General features: G+C 39.4%; 1 protein-coding gene across 1 annotated transcript; it reads right to left on the bottom strand.

Moving 5' to 3' along the window:
- Nucleotides 1-358: 358 nt before the first annotated feature.
- LOC140495863 (tetraspanin-7-like) lies at nt 359-14,932 on the bottom strand. The gene is made up of 8 exons (XM_072595061.1): nt 14,786-14,932; nt 8,305-8,493; nt 6,834-6,908; nt 4,991-5,077; nt 3,618-3,773; nt 2,998-3,081; nt 2,048-2,128; nt 359-1,360 (listed from the first exon to the last, which is right to left on the bottom strand). Exons 1-7 carry the CDS (start codon nt 14,873-14,875, stop codon nt 2,060-2,062), a joined length of 750 nt encoding a protein of 249 aa, XP_072451162.1. The 5' UTR covers nt 14,876-14,932; the 3' UTR covers nt 359-1,360; nt 2,048-2,059.
- Between the last annotated feature and the right edge of the window lie 2,494 nt (nt 14,933-17,426).

Here is a 17,426-nt window from a genome sequence, read left to right as displayed (position 1 = left end):
AATGATCCATGTCCTTGTTTGCTTCTGATCTGCTGGTATTGCTTGCAAAACAGCTTTTCACTTTACTTGGGTAGCAAATACAGTGACTCAAATTAATGTGCACTACTGGCAAATTTTATAACTGTAGAAATTTGTATAATTGCCTGTTCACACCTCTATCCCCACCCAACACTTCCTAAACCCAGACAATTATCCCTATGCAATAGGATTTCAACTAAAAGGGTCATCCAGAATACTAACAATATTCTGCAACAGAGAACCTTTGGTTTGAAAACCAAAGAACACGAAGTTGGGCTTGGTGCAAAGGTATGCAGACAGACCTCACTGAAAGGAATTTGAAGTGAAAAGATTACAACTATTGGTTTCTGTAATCTGTTTATTTTTGAATCGTAGCTTACATAGGAGGAAGTTGCTGCAAGATATTACATGTTTCATTACACGGAGGTTTACACCTCTACACATTGCCCAGAGTTAACAATTGGGGAAGAAAGGTAGTATGAGAGCATAAATAGGAAATCTACATTGACCATGTAAAGAAAACTAGCCCTCATCTCGGTCTCTGCTCATCTCCTTCAGCATCGGGAAAGGTAGACGCAACTTGCATGGCTCAGATTTTTCTGTTTAATGCCAGAATTTAGTGTTACATTATACAGCAAATAATCCACCTCTGGACAAGATTACAATCTTTAGCAGATTGTTTAGCATAAAAAGTGCACTTTTAGAACACTAATGTTGTGAAATTAAATACATAGGAAGCAAAACAATGGCCATACCAGATTTGACATTTTTTGCTAATCACCTGTATGTGCAAGGTACAACAACTACTCAGTTTGAAGTGGCACATTTGAGATGTAGTTTGAGAATGTTGAAGTCATCCCAAGTAGGCCATACTTTGCGCAGAGAACAGTCATTAAACAAGTATCCAGGAATAATATTGCTCTGCTTTAGAAAATGCATTAGTGTCTGTAAAATAGTTCATACCTACTATACTGTAGAAAAATATGCTTTAGTGTTCTCTTCCTTCCAACAGGACAAGTTAAAAATTCCATTTATGAATTTTTTGCAACCAGTGATCATAAATTCAAAATGTAGAGAAAGTCTTAAATGCAGTAAATATTAAAGATAGTAAACTCATGGCACTGAGTGCAACTACAATATAAGGCTTTGCTGATTATGTCTACATCATTTACTAACCAGTACAGCCTTACAAACCTATACTTCAAAAAGATAAATGTGAAGAATTTAAAAACTATTTTAGTCCATCACACCATAATAATGCAAATTTGTAAAGCTTTGCTTGGCATAACTCTGGCTTGGTTCCTGTAACTGCACTGAGGTCCTTTAAGTTGATACAGGCATCCTAGAGATTGAAAAATAAGAAGATTAGTGAATCAAAGTCAAAAATGCTTACTATAAAGATTTAGTAAAGTTTAAAACTAAGTGAACAGGCTACATTTGAAGCTATTGACAAATTCTGTTGACTCCAGGTTTAAAATGAACAGGAAAATCAGTTTTTTTTTGATGGGGAAAGAATTAAAATCCCCATGGCATAGAAGCAGGCCATTCAGCCCATCAACTCCATACTGACCCTCCAAATGCACCCCCTACCATATCCCTATAACCCTACATTTCCAATGGCTAACCCACCTAGCCTGTACATTCCTGGTCACTAGGCAATTTAGATGGGTCAACCACCTAAATTGTACAACTTTGGACAGAGAGGAAATTGGAACACTGGCAGGAAAACCACTGGCAGAATCTGTCAACTCCAGTCACTCTTGGGTGGAATTAAACCTAGGTCACTGGCACAGACAGCAGTGTTAACCACTGAACTACCCTAGAGGAAAGCAGCATTAAATATGAGCATCTGGATTTCACTTAATGATTCAAATGCTGTACTCTTCTTACATGATAATGAAAGATGAACTGATAAACCCAAGGAAGGACAGAATTCAAATGCATACCAGATACTGTAAAATTTTGTTCTTAACACATACAAAATACAAGAACCTGTTGCTGAAATCCTAAGTGGTTTCAAATTCATTACCTGTTAGGTCTTTTAAACCATTTCATATTGGTTGTTTGTGATGTATCTGGACAGACAGCAGGCCAGCAAGATCCCAATCAACTGTAGAGCAGATGTTAACAGTAGGAAATAAAAAAGTTACCATTCATGCGAAATTTCAAATACAGCTGTAGCATAACATTTGAATGCTTGCTTACATTATTCCCTAAACTATTAAATTCTTGCCAAGTATTTAAATCTTGCACAGGTTTATAGGGATCTGTACACCATTTTGATACAGGTGGTTTGAGTGGTGTTGTGATTTGAGAGGAGTCTAATCCTGGATTCATAGTTTGGGCTAAGAGGTGTGCTGACAATATGCTCAATGTAGTGGGTAATTGCACAAGTCATCCATACTGATCAAATTTGAGAGACTGTGCTTGAAATAAGATTGTGTATGGTCCACCATATGGGCAGGGGCCTACCTTGGGAGTTTAAGGACTGAACTAGTAGACAGTCAATATGACCACAGGCTGTGCTGAGATTAAACTGACAAGTCACTCAGACAAGCAGGCCATTTAGTCCAGTTAACAAATCAGTTAGTCAGATTAAATTTTAACTACAGAGTAAGTCAATTACCCTAGTTTAAAATTTAGAGGAAGAAAGCCTCCTATCTGGAGGACAGTCTTGCTGTGATTCAGTTTCAAGTAGAACAAAACTGAATGAGTTTTAGTTACAAAAATGTTTCCACATATTCAAGAGTATGATAGAACAAACCCACAGTGTGATCTTCTGAAATGACCTTCCAAGAAAGCCCCTTTTCAATACTGAAAACAAACTGCTTCCTTAAAATTTAGAAAAAAGTGCAACAGAATCTATTCAAACTTGGGCTGTTTGCGACACACCAGTTGGCAGTTAAGTTACTTTACTATTTTGCAGCTTAAGATTTCTATTCAAAGGTGTCAAATTGCACTTGGTTGCAGAGGGCATACCTGGAAAAAGCCAATTCCAAAAGCAATTCCAGCAACGATTCCTACGTTTTTCTCCATGAAGTTAATGACCAGTACAACACAACCCTGCAATAAATAAAGCCTTTTTCCATATCAATCTTTACAAGTTGGGCTTCCTCAGATGAGAGAGACGAAAGTTACAGCCTTCAAAAGCCAAAGGAAACATTTATTCAACAGAATCAGTCAACATTAAATTCAGCAGGTTCAGAACTTTACAATATTGTATGGCATTGGCAGAGCCCAAATCCAACAAACCTGAAAAGGTATCATGCACTTTGATAAAACTCTACAATCAGGGAGATATCAAACTTGCTTGTGAAAAGCATCATTGAAAAGGAGTCCGAACTGGAAATTCTGAACGTGGGCAAAGAAGATTGAACAGAGTTGAAATGAGGGAGTCTAACCAGATCATGACCAAATAAATCTCAAATTGCAAGTTTATCCAGGTTACATTTTTAATATCGGATGTGATGGCCTTGAGAACAAGTGACTTTACAGAACCCACAGGATTCTACTTGAATGTTACATGTTTTAAAGCTAGAGTTTGGAACAGAAAGTAAGGTGGCCACAATTGTACATCAACTTAGTATTTATGGTCAAACCTGTTTGAAAACTTTGTCTTTGGCAGTAGACATGTTTTTCAGATCTCCAGACTTGCAATCAGAGTTATTTCTACAGCAGCTCATTGGGATTCCACTTATTTTGAAGTAAGCAGTGTCATTCCAATCTGTGTAGTTTTGAGCACCACAGCAATGCAACTAGAAAACAAGGTATAAACTTCAGTGTATGGATTATCAACACTACACCTTTCTTGCAAGGCTGCCTACCATCATTTGATTTACATTAACATCTTTAAAAGGTATGCTAGCCAACAGATCAAACAGTAGTTTGAAAAAGTGACATTTGACAACATAGCCGTGCAGAAAACAAATACACTGGACTGTTATATGAATAAAGCTTCAACCTCCATAGTTATTGGATCAAATTCTCTTGTAAAATTTATTTTCCAAACAGTTGGTCACCTATAGACTATAGCTCTGGTCAAGGAATCTATTTTACTGCTCAAAAAATGGAAAGATTCTGCTCATTAGCCCTCTCTCCTGAACTCAGTATCCAGAAAGGTTAAACATAGTAATATCTTCAGTCTGATGCTCATTATCACCACACTTGCACATGCAGCCCTACAGCTCAAGTGTCACACTACATTCACATGAACAGTAAACAATTTAGGTCATCTTGTTTTCACTTTAACTGAACCTATTTAGTACTTCAATTCTTAGAATTATCTACCTGCTGTTGTTATTTCTATTAATGTAAGAACCCCACACCCCAGTTCCAAATCCCATACCATCTTAGTTTAAAACCTAAGAGTAGTATTAGCAAACTAACCTGAAAAAGGACTTTGCTCTTGGTTCTATTCAGGTGCATCTGAGATTCCAATCTACAGCACACATTCCAGCAGCAGCAAACAGTAATCTGCACATTTCTGGTGCACTTTTGTGCAAACTTACCAGAGATTCTGCTCGATTGTTAACTCCATGTGCCTGCAATTTCATATCCCTTTAAACAGTCGTTGTCTGTCTCACGTCTACAGACAGGTCAATTTTTATTCCACTATGCTTCTGAACTGTGCTTTGGCATATTACAAAGCTCCTACATAAATGCAAGCAGTTGTTTCAATGGCCTGAATGATTGTCAAGACAGCTCATTGTTTCAGTCTAGATTTTGACTAACCATTCACACTGTAGTTCTTCCATGAAAAAGATTTGTGCTGTAACCCATTTGAAACCTTAATGGGGGTTCAGAGAGACTACAAATTAAGTGAGGGTATAATTGAAAAAAGGTATTTAGGATGGAGAAGGGTAGGAAAAATGCACCCTACAAACAAGGAGACAAGAAAACCCAAGACTGTTCACCAGCTTGCTAATTATCGAAGCTGCCACTGATGGGAAAGGTCACGCCTGGTCTTACTTACATTGCGCTGAATGCTATCCACAGAGGAACCTGTTGTATTGTATTTCTGTACAGCATCTCGAAAGCATTTCTTTAAAGTGGTATTGATCTAGAACATATGAAATAATTTGCTTTTAGCAGAAAAAGTACAGCTTAGATGATCCTAGGTTTACTCCTAAAGATAATTACACAGTTTGTTCTCAGTTCAGTATTGCAAAAGTGGTGACAGTATTGCAAAAGTAGAGGCAGTGCAGAGTTCTGGACTTGATTAAATAGTTGTATACTAAGCTAGGACTGCAGTTGCATAACAAATATTCACATTAAAAGTAGTTCTGGCACTTTGAACAATTATTTTGTTTTACTGTTCTAAAAGAATGGCCAAATTCACATGAACATAAGATGCAAAGCCTTTTTGCCAAAATCAAGTGAAAAAATTAAAATGCAGTTTCTATAGTGACAAGACAGTTTATACTTTATTCAAACAAACAATGGCAAATACTGGGGACCAATAAGAATTAATCAAGTCAAATGGCATCCAGAACTAGTCTGGCTGATGGCAATGTCTGAAATATTAGGACTTTTTAAAAAGATTGATTACTTAGTGTGGAAACAGGCCCTTTGGCCCAGCTAGTCCACACTGGCCCTCCAAAGAGTTAACCCACCCAGACCCATTTCCCTAATGTACCTAACACTACGGGTAATTCACCTGACCTGCACATCTTTGGATTGTGGGAGGAAACCAGAGGAAACCCATGCAAACACTAGGAGAATGTGTGCAAATTCCACACACAGAGTCACCCAAGGCTGGAATTGAACCTGGGACCCTAGTGCTGTGAGGCAGCAATGCTAACCACTGAGCCACCATGCCACCCCTTCTATTCTTCCACAAATTGCTGGCTGACCACATTAAGAACACAGGTTTCAGATTTCTGGTTTAGAAATAATTGCTTTAAGAGATTGTATAACACAAACTCAGATAAACAAACCAATTACAATCTGACAACTAAATAGTAACTCATTGGTTCAAACGTTATCAAATACAAGAGTTAAATTAGCAGGGAGAGGGGATAAAATTCGTGAAGCCAGCAAATGAACCCATTTTCTCCAGTCAGCTAGTACAGAAATAATGTCACAGAAAATTAACTCAAAATTCAACCTTTTAAGAAAAGGTGAACACAAGACAGAACTTTGTTAATATAACTGCATAGCACTACTTATGTAGGACAATATTTTATATTTGTACTGAATACTTCTAAATCTGCTCTTTAAAATCACCTTGATTTTCACATTTCAAACTTGAAGATTTGCTTCTGTGTATGTTATCTTGACAACCAATTTAGAATGCAGTTATTTTAATTTACTATGCAGCAATCCTGATTACAAATTTTCCATACAAACCATCTCATGGCTAAGAATCACTTTTACATTTAAAAAATTGCACTACTGAATAGATTCTAAAATTGACTTCAGCTACCAACTCAATGGGGATACATCAAGCAATGGCTTACTACAAAGCAACATTCTACAACTAATACTTGGACATATACTTCTAAGTCAGTCAGTTATATGCAGACAAATTCCTAACTTCCTACACCAGAAATATTTTTCATTACTTTGTTCAAGCTTTCAAGTTACAGAATGGACGCTTGACATTCCTCTTGTGTGGCCTAGCTTCCAGTCCATTCTACACTAGCATTAACTATTTCTCAGTTGCAGGGTTTTCTACACTTTAAAAGCCGCACAAGGATACATGAAAGAAAGTCACTTTAGGAATAATCCTTGCAGTTTAGTCAGCTAATATTGCTGAAAGTTTGAAATGAAAAGAGGCACAATATTTCCCACAAAACAAAAAAGGTTGTCTCTACCTCATGTCGGAAGACAAACCCAGAGATTCCAGCTACAAGTTGTGCCAAGAAGATTAGTGACAGGATCATAGCATACTGGTGGAGGGGAGAGAAAAAAAAAGTGTTATGACTACATCTTTGGAAAATACAGTGCAAAGTATTGTTTACACAGACCATGATTTGATTTAGAATAAAATTGGGACAATTTAATTTCTGTTGAGCTTATTCTCAAACTGCATGATTTAAAATTACACAAGTGAAAAAATATAAACACTATCAGAGCATAAAATGAAGACTGAGTATTGACAAAGTTAAAATAATTTTGGTGGGTAGTGAAAACACCTCATTAATTTGTGTTTTGGGGGCAGACATAATGCAAGGTGTGCAATGAGTATTTTAAGAGTTTGATTTTTAACTAGTGGCATGTAGACTTGGGCCTAATGATGGGGTTTAAGAGTTGGCATGGGAGTTAATAAGCGGGAATTTGCTTACAATGGGAGAATTTATGAATGACAAAGTGAACATTGGAGATGCATTAGGTTGTTTTCTACCTAGAATGGGAGAAAATGAAGACTGCAGATGCTGGAGATCAGAGCTTAAAAAGTGATGCTGGAGATCAGAGCTTAAAAAAAGTGTTGCTGGAAAAGCACAGGTCAGGGAGCAAAGGAACAAAGAGAATCGACATTTCGGGCATAAGCCCTTCTTCAGGACTCCTGAAGGGCTTATGCCCAAAACATCAATTCTCCTGTTCCTTTGATGCTGCCTGACCTGCTGCGCTTTTCCAGTAACACATTTTTAAGTTATACATAGAATGACCAGGATTGTGCACTTGAGAAAATCCCATAGGTCAGAATACTTTGGGTTTCAGTTTGCAGAGTCCAAATTCAACTTGGACATATTGTATTGCACAGTTGAGAAATGTTAGCTAAGAAATGTTAACTAGGTTACGCAGCTTTTTTGAAAACTGAAGTACTTAGAATTCTGAAGGACTTATATGAAGCAAAGATAGGTTAAGTTCAGTATTGCAACAGATCAAGACAACAACTTTCAAAATTTTAAAGAAAGTTACATCAGGCTTACACATGTGACAGTCAAGCAAACAGATAAGATCTGAATTGGGATGGTACTGAGATAAGTGGGATTTTACTATAGTAAAATGCTCAAGTTATGCAAGTTGTTTCATTGATTCTCATAAATTTGGGTCATCAAAACAATGACCTACATAATGAAACATCAGGGACAACCTTGTAAAATTTAAGTTAATGTCAAACCAGATGCAGCCCGAGATTGATCTTCAGTATAAATTGGGATTCTGGGGAATACAGACTCCATGAATTGTTTGTGATGTACATTGTTATTACTTCATGCTTGATTACTAGTTTATTGAATGTACATGTGCTTACATAAGCTTCCTTTACATAAAGGCACTGAAGTTACAAAGTAAACAATTAAGCAAGATAGCCTGGCATGGAGATTAAGTGGTAAAACTTACCAGTTTTAACATCCATGTGCTTCCTCGGCACGTTGCAAAGCAGCCAAAAAAACCAAATATGACAATGGCTGCACCAGTTCCAATAAGTACATAGGGAACATTTGTACTTTTCTCAGCCAAGAGAGAGAGATATTCTTCCAGACTCACTTTGCCCCATATACCCACTGCCAAAAGCACACCACCTGCAATCTGAAAAACAGTTGCATTATAGAGACAAAATATAACACCTTTATGAAAGTCACTGGTCAGGACTGCAAGTATGAATTTGTAAAGGATGTGCCCAAAGAATTACTACAGATAAGGAAAAAAAAACCAGGAGATTTGTTTAAACTGATCTCCATTGATGGGAAAATGGAAAGATTAGTCTTCCTTCATTATGAAGAAGGCATTCGTTTGCCATCCCAAATAAGCTAGGGTGAATGCTATATAACAGAAAAGCCTGAAACATTGTTGCGTCTGAGGTTGCAACCTAGTTACATTAAAACAAACTTCAAAAGTTTTAGCAGTCAGTTAAGAAATTTCTGATTAGCTCAAAGCTGTAGATTTTTATTTCCCATTAACAAAATTAACTTTAGACTCCAAGAAAACTGCAAAGATCAAAGTCTGGCCTAAATAAAATTAACTCAAAAGGAAAATCCACAACTCTACTCGACCTCCAAGTACAGACACTACATTTGATGCCATTTCAGAAGTTTCAAATTCAAAACCTTCTAAGAGGTTGAGCAGTCTGTGGAGAAAACAGATCTGACTGGCACTATTTATACTGGGCAGTTTATACATGTGTTGCAACATCAGCTAGTGAGATTGAGCCTTTTGCACACTGAATTTATGGTATGGAGATCAAGTTGAACACCTGGTGTTACCAGCACCCCTAAAGACAGGGCACCAGCAGTATTCAGGATAGGGCTGCCAATTCTGGAGATTTGACCCTCTATCTATTCTACCATTTCAGAAAAAGCTACATCCACTCACTAGTCTAGCACCTAGGTGGTTCCAGCTACAAGTGAACCTGGAGATACCACAATGGGAAATAGACTTAATTCTACAATTAACCAGCAATAAGTAGAAAACAGATCTATAAGAAAACTTAATTGCAGAACTAAAGAACCAGAATACCACCCTAACCCGACACTGCAGGAGGTACAATTAGACATTATAGCACTTGGGGCTATTCAGAAAACATTAAAGGTATTTTTTCTTGATATCCATACCGTGTTAGAGCAAGCTATTTGATTCAACACTTCAACCTCATGTCACCAAAAAAGTGTATTGAGAAATGCCAATTGAGTCTTTCTATCGCTGCATTAAGCGAGGCCTCCACACAAAAGCAGCCGAGGAGGCGAACCTCAAAATGCCCACTTATATTTGTCAGGCTCATTTAAAAAAGAAATGAGAGAAAGACTAGTGGTTTAATTTGTTCATTTCAGTCACAGATATGGTGTAAACAATACATGATTCAAAGTCTAATGACCAGAAAAAAAGGGCAATAGTTTCCTCTCTGGAATTGTTTTGGGGAACAGCCACCAAAACATCTGGTGTCACAATGCTCGCTTCCTGAACCCTATGGAATTTTAATGGGAACCATATGACTTAAACCTACACAAGTATGCAGTAACAACCTGTTAATATGCAAGATCAATGCAGTGGAGATTGCTCCATCTGCATATCACATCTAAATACATGTCAGTGTAACTTTTTAAAAAAACTTTCTACAAAGGTCATTTAAGAGCCTGAGCTGGAAGCACAACTGAACTTCAATGGTACAGGTGCTTGACAAGGCTGAATTATTAGTTCAATTAAACTATAAGCCAGTTTTCCCTGCCATTTTAAAAAAGGTTAATCCCATATGATCCAAACTTTGAATTAACCTTTTGCACAGACCCTTAAATTACATCTACAGTACCCCCATTTTCCACTGCTTGTTGTTTCCTTGAACTCTAGCAAATTAGTCAAATATTTCCTCTTCATAAAATCATGCTGACTCCAATGGATAGCATTGAGACTTACCAAATGTCCTAATATTGCTTCCTTCATAATTGATTCTAACTTTCTGACAACAGATAGGAAACTGGTTTAATTTCCCACATTTTGCCTGCCTCCCTTTTCAGGAGGGGGTGTTATACTCACCATTTTCTAATCCACTGGAATTTCTCACATCCAGAGAATTTTGGAATATTTTAACCAATGGATCTACTAACTCTGTTGCCACTTCATTTAGTGTTTTCCTGTTCTAACATGAAATGGCACTATTGTCTTCCACCATGAGTACTGAGGACATAGCACCATTCTTGTTGGAATGGACACGTCAGAAACAATAGGTAGAACTTAGGACCTTTTCCTTATTGATGTTGACTATTCTAAGCAAACTACTAGGATTGAGTACAGACAAGTCCCCAGGGCCTGATGGCCTTCATTACTCTAGTTTCTTCCAAGGGACTAGCATTCACATCAACTCTTTCCTTTTATGTCTATAGAACCTTTTGCTATGTGATGTTTATGCTAGTTTTTAAAAAATTCACTTTAGCTCGTTAATCTTTTAGTATCCCTTTGTTATCTTCCATCCTGCCACTTTCCTTTGTGGAAAGTCAAAAAGGAAGGCATGATATTATTGTCTTTTACCTCCTTATTTAACAATGGATGATTTGTGTCCCATTATCATCTTTCTCTCACTAGGATATATTTTTGTTGAGGAATTGAGTAGCTCTTTAAATATCTGCCACTGTTCAACTATTATTTAGCCTTCCCACCCAATCTACTCAGACTAAAAAAAAATCAGTCTTCATGTTCACATTTCCTTTAATTTCAGAACACTTTCTCACTCCCAAACTGAATTTTGATTTCTATCATGCTACAGTCACTACTCTCTACAGGACCCTTAACTATGATGTCAATTAATCTCACATTACACAATACAAATCCAGAGTAGCCTGGTCAGTTTTGGAGCAGCTTGTGGAACAAAATCTCTAATGTGTTAATGAACTCTGCCTCCAAGGTAGCCTTCCAATGGATTCTTCCAATCTATCACCAGCATCCTCTATTCATTATTTAGACCTAATCATGGTTTTCATTGTTCCAGGTTTTCATCAGCTGCCGAGGGAAGTCACCACAAAGCAGTTGCGTATATATGAGTCACTAAAAGTTTTTGCACTGGCTCATGAGTATAGTACACAGTAAAGTGGCCTTGTCAGATATTAAAAATTGACTCCACAATCCCTCCATTTGTAACTTGGATTTACTACATCCAGCACCAAAGGATAAATACTCCATTATAAAGAGGAGTGATTTACTGTGTTTACCGAGTTTCATGCAGTTTTGGGATTTAGATTTATCAAAAAAGCCTGCTTTTAAAAAAAGGGAATGTCTTTGCAATTCAGTACTTTTCTCCCTAAAAATGGTCTAGTGAATTATTAACAAGCTTACTTGCTCAAAATTTCAAAACAGGCTATTAAAGAGAACAAAATAATTGCATCAGTTGTAGTACATCCAAACTGTCACAGGAATGAAGGAACAAGGGGAAAAATATAGAAAGCATCTGTGTCAACTCAATTAACATCAGAGGACTGAGCTGGACATACTTAAATACTGCCCTTTCATCTCCATTTTAATGGATGTTGATTGAAGCTGGAAAGGGGCAAAAATAAAGTTAATAACATTTAATCACCAGATGAAGACATCCACCTAAATGAGCAAGTCTTAGAGAGGAAGTGATTGTGCACCACTCCCCCAGTACTGCACTGTAATGTCTAAATTTTGCTGTGCAAGCTCTAGAGAGGGACTTTAAACTTGGAACTTTGACTTAGGGCAAGATTACAACCAAAACATAGCTGATTGAATTGTAGGATGTCTATCTTTGATTTGATATTTTAAATTTGATCATTCTTACTCAAAGGCATTCGTATCTGATTTTGACAAATTTACCACATCACAAAAGGGACGTCAACTGTGCCAAAGTGCTTGTAAACAATTGATCTTGTAATTGAGAAGGGCAAAACAGGAAGATACTAGAAATAAGATATCTGTACCTTTAAACTAAGTACAAGTTATTAAAAGCATGGAAAATGATTTTATTGAACTGTCAATCCATCTAGGCTCATTCACTAGAATTATTGCACTAGGTCTGCCATTTTAGTACACTGAGGTGCACACTTTAATCCAACTATACTGCTAAAGGGGTTCAAAACAGTGCTGGAAAAGCACAGGTCAGGCAGCATTCAAAGAGCAGAGAGTCAACATTTCAGGCATAAGCCTATCAGGAATGCTGAAATTGGGTTACTTGCCAGAGGCTGAAGCAAAGGTTTAAAATCCATAGTGGGCGGCACGGTGGCACAGTGGTTAGCACTGCTGCCTCACAGCGCCAGAGACCCGGGTTCAATTCCCACCTCAGGCAACTGACTGTGTGGAGTTTGCAGGTTTTCCCCGTGTCTGCGTGGGTTTCCTCCGGGTGCTCCGGTTTCCTCCCACACTCCAAAGATGTGCAGGTCAGGTGAATTGGCCATGCTAAATTGCCCGTAGTGTTAGGTAAGGGGTAGATGTAGATGTAGGGGTATGGGTGGGTTACGCTTCGGCAGGGCGGTGTGGACTTGTTGGGCCGAAGGGCCTGTTTCCACACTAAGTAATCTAATCTGATAAGACTGATGCCAACTTTGAACAAGTTTATATTAAACAAGAGAAATCAGAATGAAAGAGGGAAAGAAAGCTAAAAAGTTTCAGACAAAGCCAGGTCTGCTTAATTGAGTATTCTACCAAGCTGAAATGCAGAGATCAACTATGGAACAGAAAGTTACATACAGACCATTCAAAAATAAAAGCAGCTCAGTTGCAGAAGTGCTATTACATTTGTTGCTTCAACAAGCACAGCACCACCCAAAACCAGCCAGAATTACAGAAAGTGCTATCTTTTAGAATGTAGACAAACATCCAGAGGAAGCAACAGCATGTTGCTCTAGATGTAATAAAATATCCCAGGAGATCAAGAACATGAAAAAGTTTTACTGTCAAAAAGGAAGCCAAAATATAAGAGGTAGACAACTAAAGATGCAGATTTTAAATAACAAAGGGAAGCAAAGTAGAATAGCAGAGGGATTAAGGAGGCATTCCAGATATTTGAGCTAAGGCAACTGACCATACAGGCAATGCTGGTACTGTTGAACTCAGGGAATATGCAGAATGAGATGAGTGACAAAACCTCAGACAGAGCTGAGGATCAGAGAGAGGCTAGTAACAAAAGGTCAGTGGTTTGAAAACAAAGGACCATTTTATTGTAAAAGACTCTTAACTAGGAGCTAGTATTGGTGACTTGGTACAGACTACAGCATAATGACAATTTAAGTTGAGGGTGTAGAATAGAGAGCAAAAAAAGTGTTTCAATGCCCAACAGTAACAAGTTCATTCCTTGTCCACCACCACAATGATCAAATTCAAGAACACCTAGCACAAACCTGAATATCATCTATCACAGTAACAGGTGGTTTAAACAGTAGGATCAGTTTAAAATCTGCACCAGCCATTTTATAACTACATGGCAAATCTCTTGCCATGAAAGGATTTGACAAGGTGATCCATACATTGTTTCAACTGTTAAACTGTTTGCATAATTTACAGTCAATAAAAGAAAATACTAAAGAAATCCCTTTCCATCAAAACTTGCAAAGATGCACATAACCAGCCTTTATGGGGAAAAAAATTGGAACAGGCTGATCACATAGGTTAAAGCAACATAACTCTTCAGCATTAAAGCACAATACAATGCAAAGTATTTGCATTTCTATTTGGTTGTGCATTAAGACTGTGCGGAGTTTTTTTCAAAACAAAGTTAGTACCATAGACAAGGAATTTCCTTATTCCCTCGAACATAAACCACCCACTTTGGGAAACCAAAGCAGGAACACCACAGTCGAAAAACAAGCCGAGTTCGAACAAAAGGAGCTTCGAAAATAAGCACTGGAGATTTTTTTCCCCTAAAAAGCTCTCGCACAAATTGGGAGAAAAAATACCCAACTACTGTCAAAAAGCTTAGGTACGAAATACTTTAAAATCTTTCAGCCCAATACCTTCCAGAGCTCATCAGGTATAGATTCAAACAAATAACGAAACGGCTTTAAATGAGTTTTAAAAACTTTTGAAAACAAAAACTTTCCAGCCCAAACGCCGCTGCTCCCGGAGACCCTGCTCCGTCACCGCCTCCTCCAAAACTAAAAGAGAGTTATTTTAATAAGATTCTGAACACCGAGCAGACTAAAGTCTGACACCAGGAAACTCGTTTGCTTACGAAAAAAAAGAGACAAGTTTTGAAGCGGAGAGTGAGTTGGTTTTGATAAAGAGTATTTTAACCCCCCGCTCCCGGTCTGTAGCCCGGAGCCGCCACCGCGCTCTCTCTTTGTGTAGCCGCTAGTCGGGCCCTACTTACCCCGGGGCTACAACAGCCCAATCCTCCCCCCCCAACCGGGGGACACCACCCCCAGTGACTAACTTACACACTCACCCAGAAAACAAAACTGAAGACGATCAGGAAGGTTTTGAGACAGGTAATGACCGGCTTGGTCTGCAACCGTCGAGAAGAAGACGCCGCCATTTTTTTTCCACTGGCCCAGCGCGAGCAGACCAACTTTAATCCCGCCCCCTCAGGGCCAGCAGGTGACGTTGCTAATCCCAACTTCCGGTGTCTAACATGTGTACCTGACAGCCAATCATCCTGTCAATCACACCAACTGACAATCAAACTGACAGCCAATCATCCTGTCAATCACACCAACTGACAATCAAACTGACAGCCAATCATCCTGTCAATCACACCAACTGACAATCAAACTGACAGCCAATCATCCTGTCAATCACACCAACTGACAATCAAACTGACAGCCAATCATCCTGTCAATCACACCAACTGACAATCAAACTGACAGCCAATCATCCTGTCAATCACACCAACTGACAATCAAACTGACAGCCAATCATCCTGTCAACTTCCTACCCTCATGCCTGATGGAGGGCTTTTGCCTGAAACCCCTGCTCCTCCGATGCTGCCTGACCTGCTGTGCTTTTCCAGCACCACTCTCTGATCGAAACTCTGGTTTCCAGCAACTGCAGTCCTCACTTTTGCCTATCCTGTCAATCAACCTGACAGTCAATCATCCTGTCAATCACACCAACTGAGTTATAGAGTCATAGAGATGTACAGCATGGAAATAGACCCTTCGGTCCAACCCGTCCATGCCGACCAGATATCCCAACACAATCTAGTCCCACCTGCCAGCACCCAGCCCATATCCCTCCAAACCCTTCCTATTCATATACCCATCCAAATGCCTCTAAAATGTTGCAATTGTACCAGCCTCCACCACTTTCTCTGGCAGCTCATTCCATACACATACCACCCTCTGTGTGAAAACGTTGCCCCATAGGTCTCTTTTATATCTTTCCCCCTCACCCTAAACTTATGCCCTCTAGCTGTGGACTCCACAACCCCAGGGAAAAGACTTTGCCTATTTACCATATCCCTGCCCCTCATAATTTTGTAAACCGCTATAAGGTCACCCCTCAGCCTCTGACGATCCAGGGATAACAGCCCCAGCATGTTCAGCCTCTCCCTATAGCTCAAATCCTCCAACCCTGGCAACATCCTTGTAAATCTTTTCTGAACCCTTTCAAGTTTCACAACATCTTTCCGATAGGAAGCAGACCAGAATTGCACGCAATATTCCAACAGTGGCCTAACCAATGTCCTATACAGCCGCAATGTGACCTCCCAACTCCTGTACTCAATACTCTGACTAATAAAGGAAAGCATACCAAACACATTCTTCACTATCCTATCTACCTGCGACTCCACTTTCAAGGAGCTATGACAATCATCCTGACTGCCAGCACTCCAAATGTTAATCATCCCAGCTGTCAATCACCTTGACAGTCTACCATTCCAATTGTCAACTATTCCAACTGTCAATAATCCTAACTGTTACTCATACACACTATCAATCAAACAAACTGTCAATCATACCAACTCTCAATCACCACAGCTATGAATCATCCTGATTGTCAACCACTTTTGTCAATCACTTTGACTGTCAATAATCTTGACTGACGATCATCTCAATTGTGAATCATGCCAACTGTCAATCATCCTGCTAGTCAATCAATCCAATGGCTAGTGTCATGACTGTCAATCATCCTTATTGATAATCAGACTAACCCATCAATCATTTTTTTATTTCAAAAATATACTTTATTCATAAAATACTTTAATGGTCTGTACAGTTGGACATGCCATATATATGTAAACATTCCATTTGTTTGCATACCAAAACAGAGTAATCATTCCTATTTACAGGTCTGTATGATTACATTTTTAGCTGAGGCGTCAGCAGAGCCCAAATGACTGCACGGGCCCCCTGTTCTTCTTTAGGCAGGCAGATGTTACACGGTGGTTCTTTCCTCACCATGCTTTGGCGGCAGCTGCCCCAAGCTTCAGCGCATCCCTCAACACGTAGTCCTGGACCTTGGAATGTGCCAGTCTGCAACACTCAGTCGGGGTCAACTCCTTCAGCTGGAAGATCAACAGGTTTCGGACCGCCCAGAGAGCGTCCTTCACCTAGTTGATGATCCTCCAGGCACAGTTGATGTTCGTCTCGCTGTGTGTCCCGGGGAACAGGCCGTAGAGCACGGAGTCCCGCATCACGGCGCTGCTCGGGACGAGCCTCAACAAACACCACAGCATTCCTCTCCAGACTTCTTCTGTGTAGGCATATTCCAGAAGGAGGTGTGTAACAGTGTCGTCACCCCCCGCAGCCGCTTCGAGGGCAGAGTGTGGTGCAGCTGAGAGTCCGGGCGTGCATAAAGGATCTCACAGGCAGAGCCCTTCTCACCACCAGCCAAGCCATGTCTTGGTGCTTGTTGGAAAGTCTGGCGATGAGGCATTCTGCCAAATGGCTTTGACAGTCTGCTCAGGGAACCGCTCGATAGGATTCGCCCTCTCCTTTTCCTGAAGGGTCTCAAGGACACTACGTGCTGACCACTTCCTGATGGACTTGTGGTCAAAGGTGTTTTTCTTCATAAACTTCTCCATGAAGGACAGGTGATACGGAACAGTCCAACTTCTCGGAGCGTTCCGCGGCAGCGAGGCCAGG

This window comes from Chiloscyllium punctatum, chromosome 25 (assembly GCF_047496795.1).
Source record: "Chiloscyllium punctatum isolate Juve2018m chromosome 25, sChiPun1.3, whole genome shotgun sequence".
Classification (NCBI taxonomy): domain Eukaryota; kingdom Metazoa; phylum Chordata; class Chondrichthyes; order Orectolobiformes; family Hemiscylliidae; genus Chiloscyllium; species Chiloscyllium punctatum.
The sequence above is the reverse complement of the archived record's forward strand: the minus strand, read 5'-3'. Positions and strand labels throughout refer to the sequence as shown.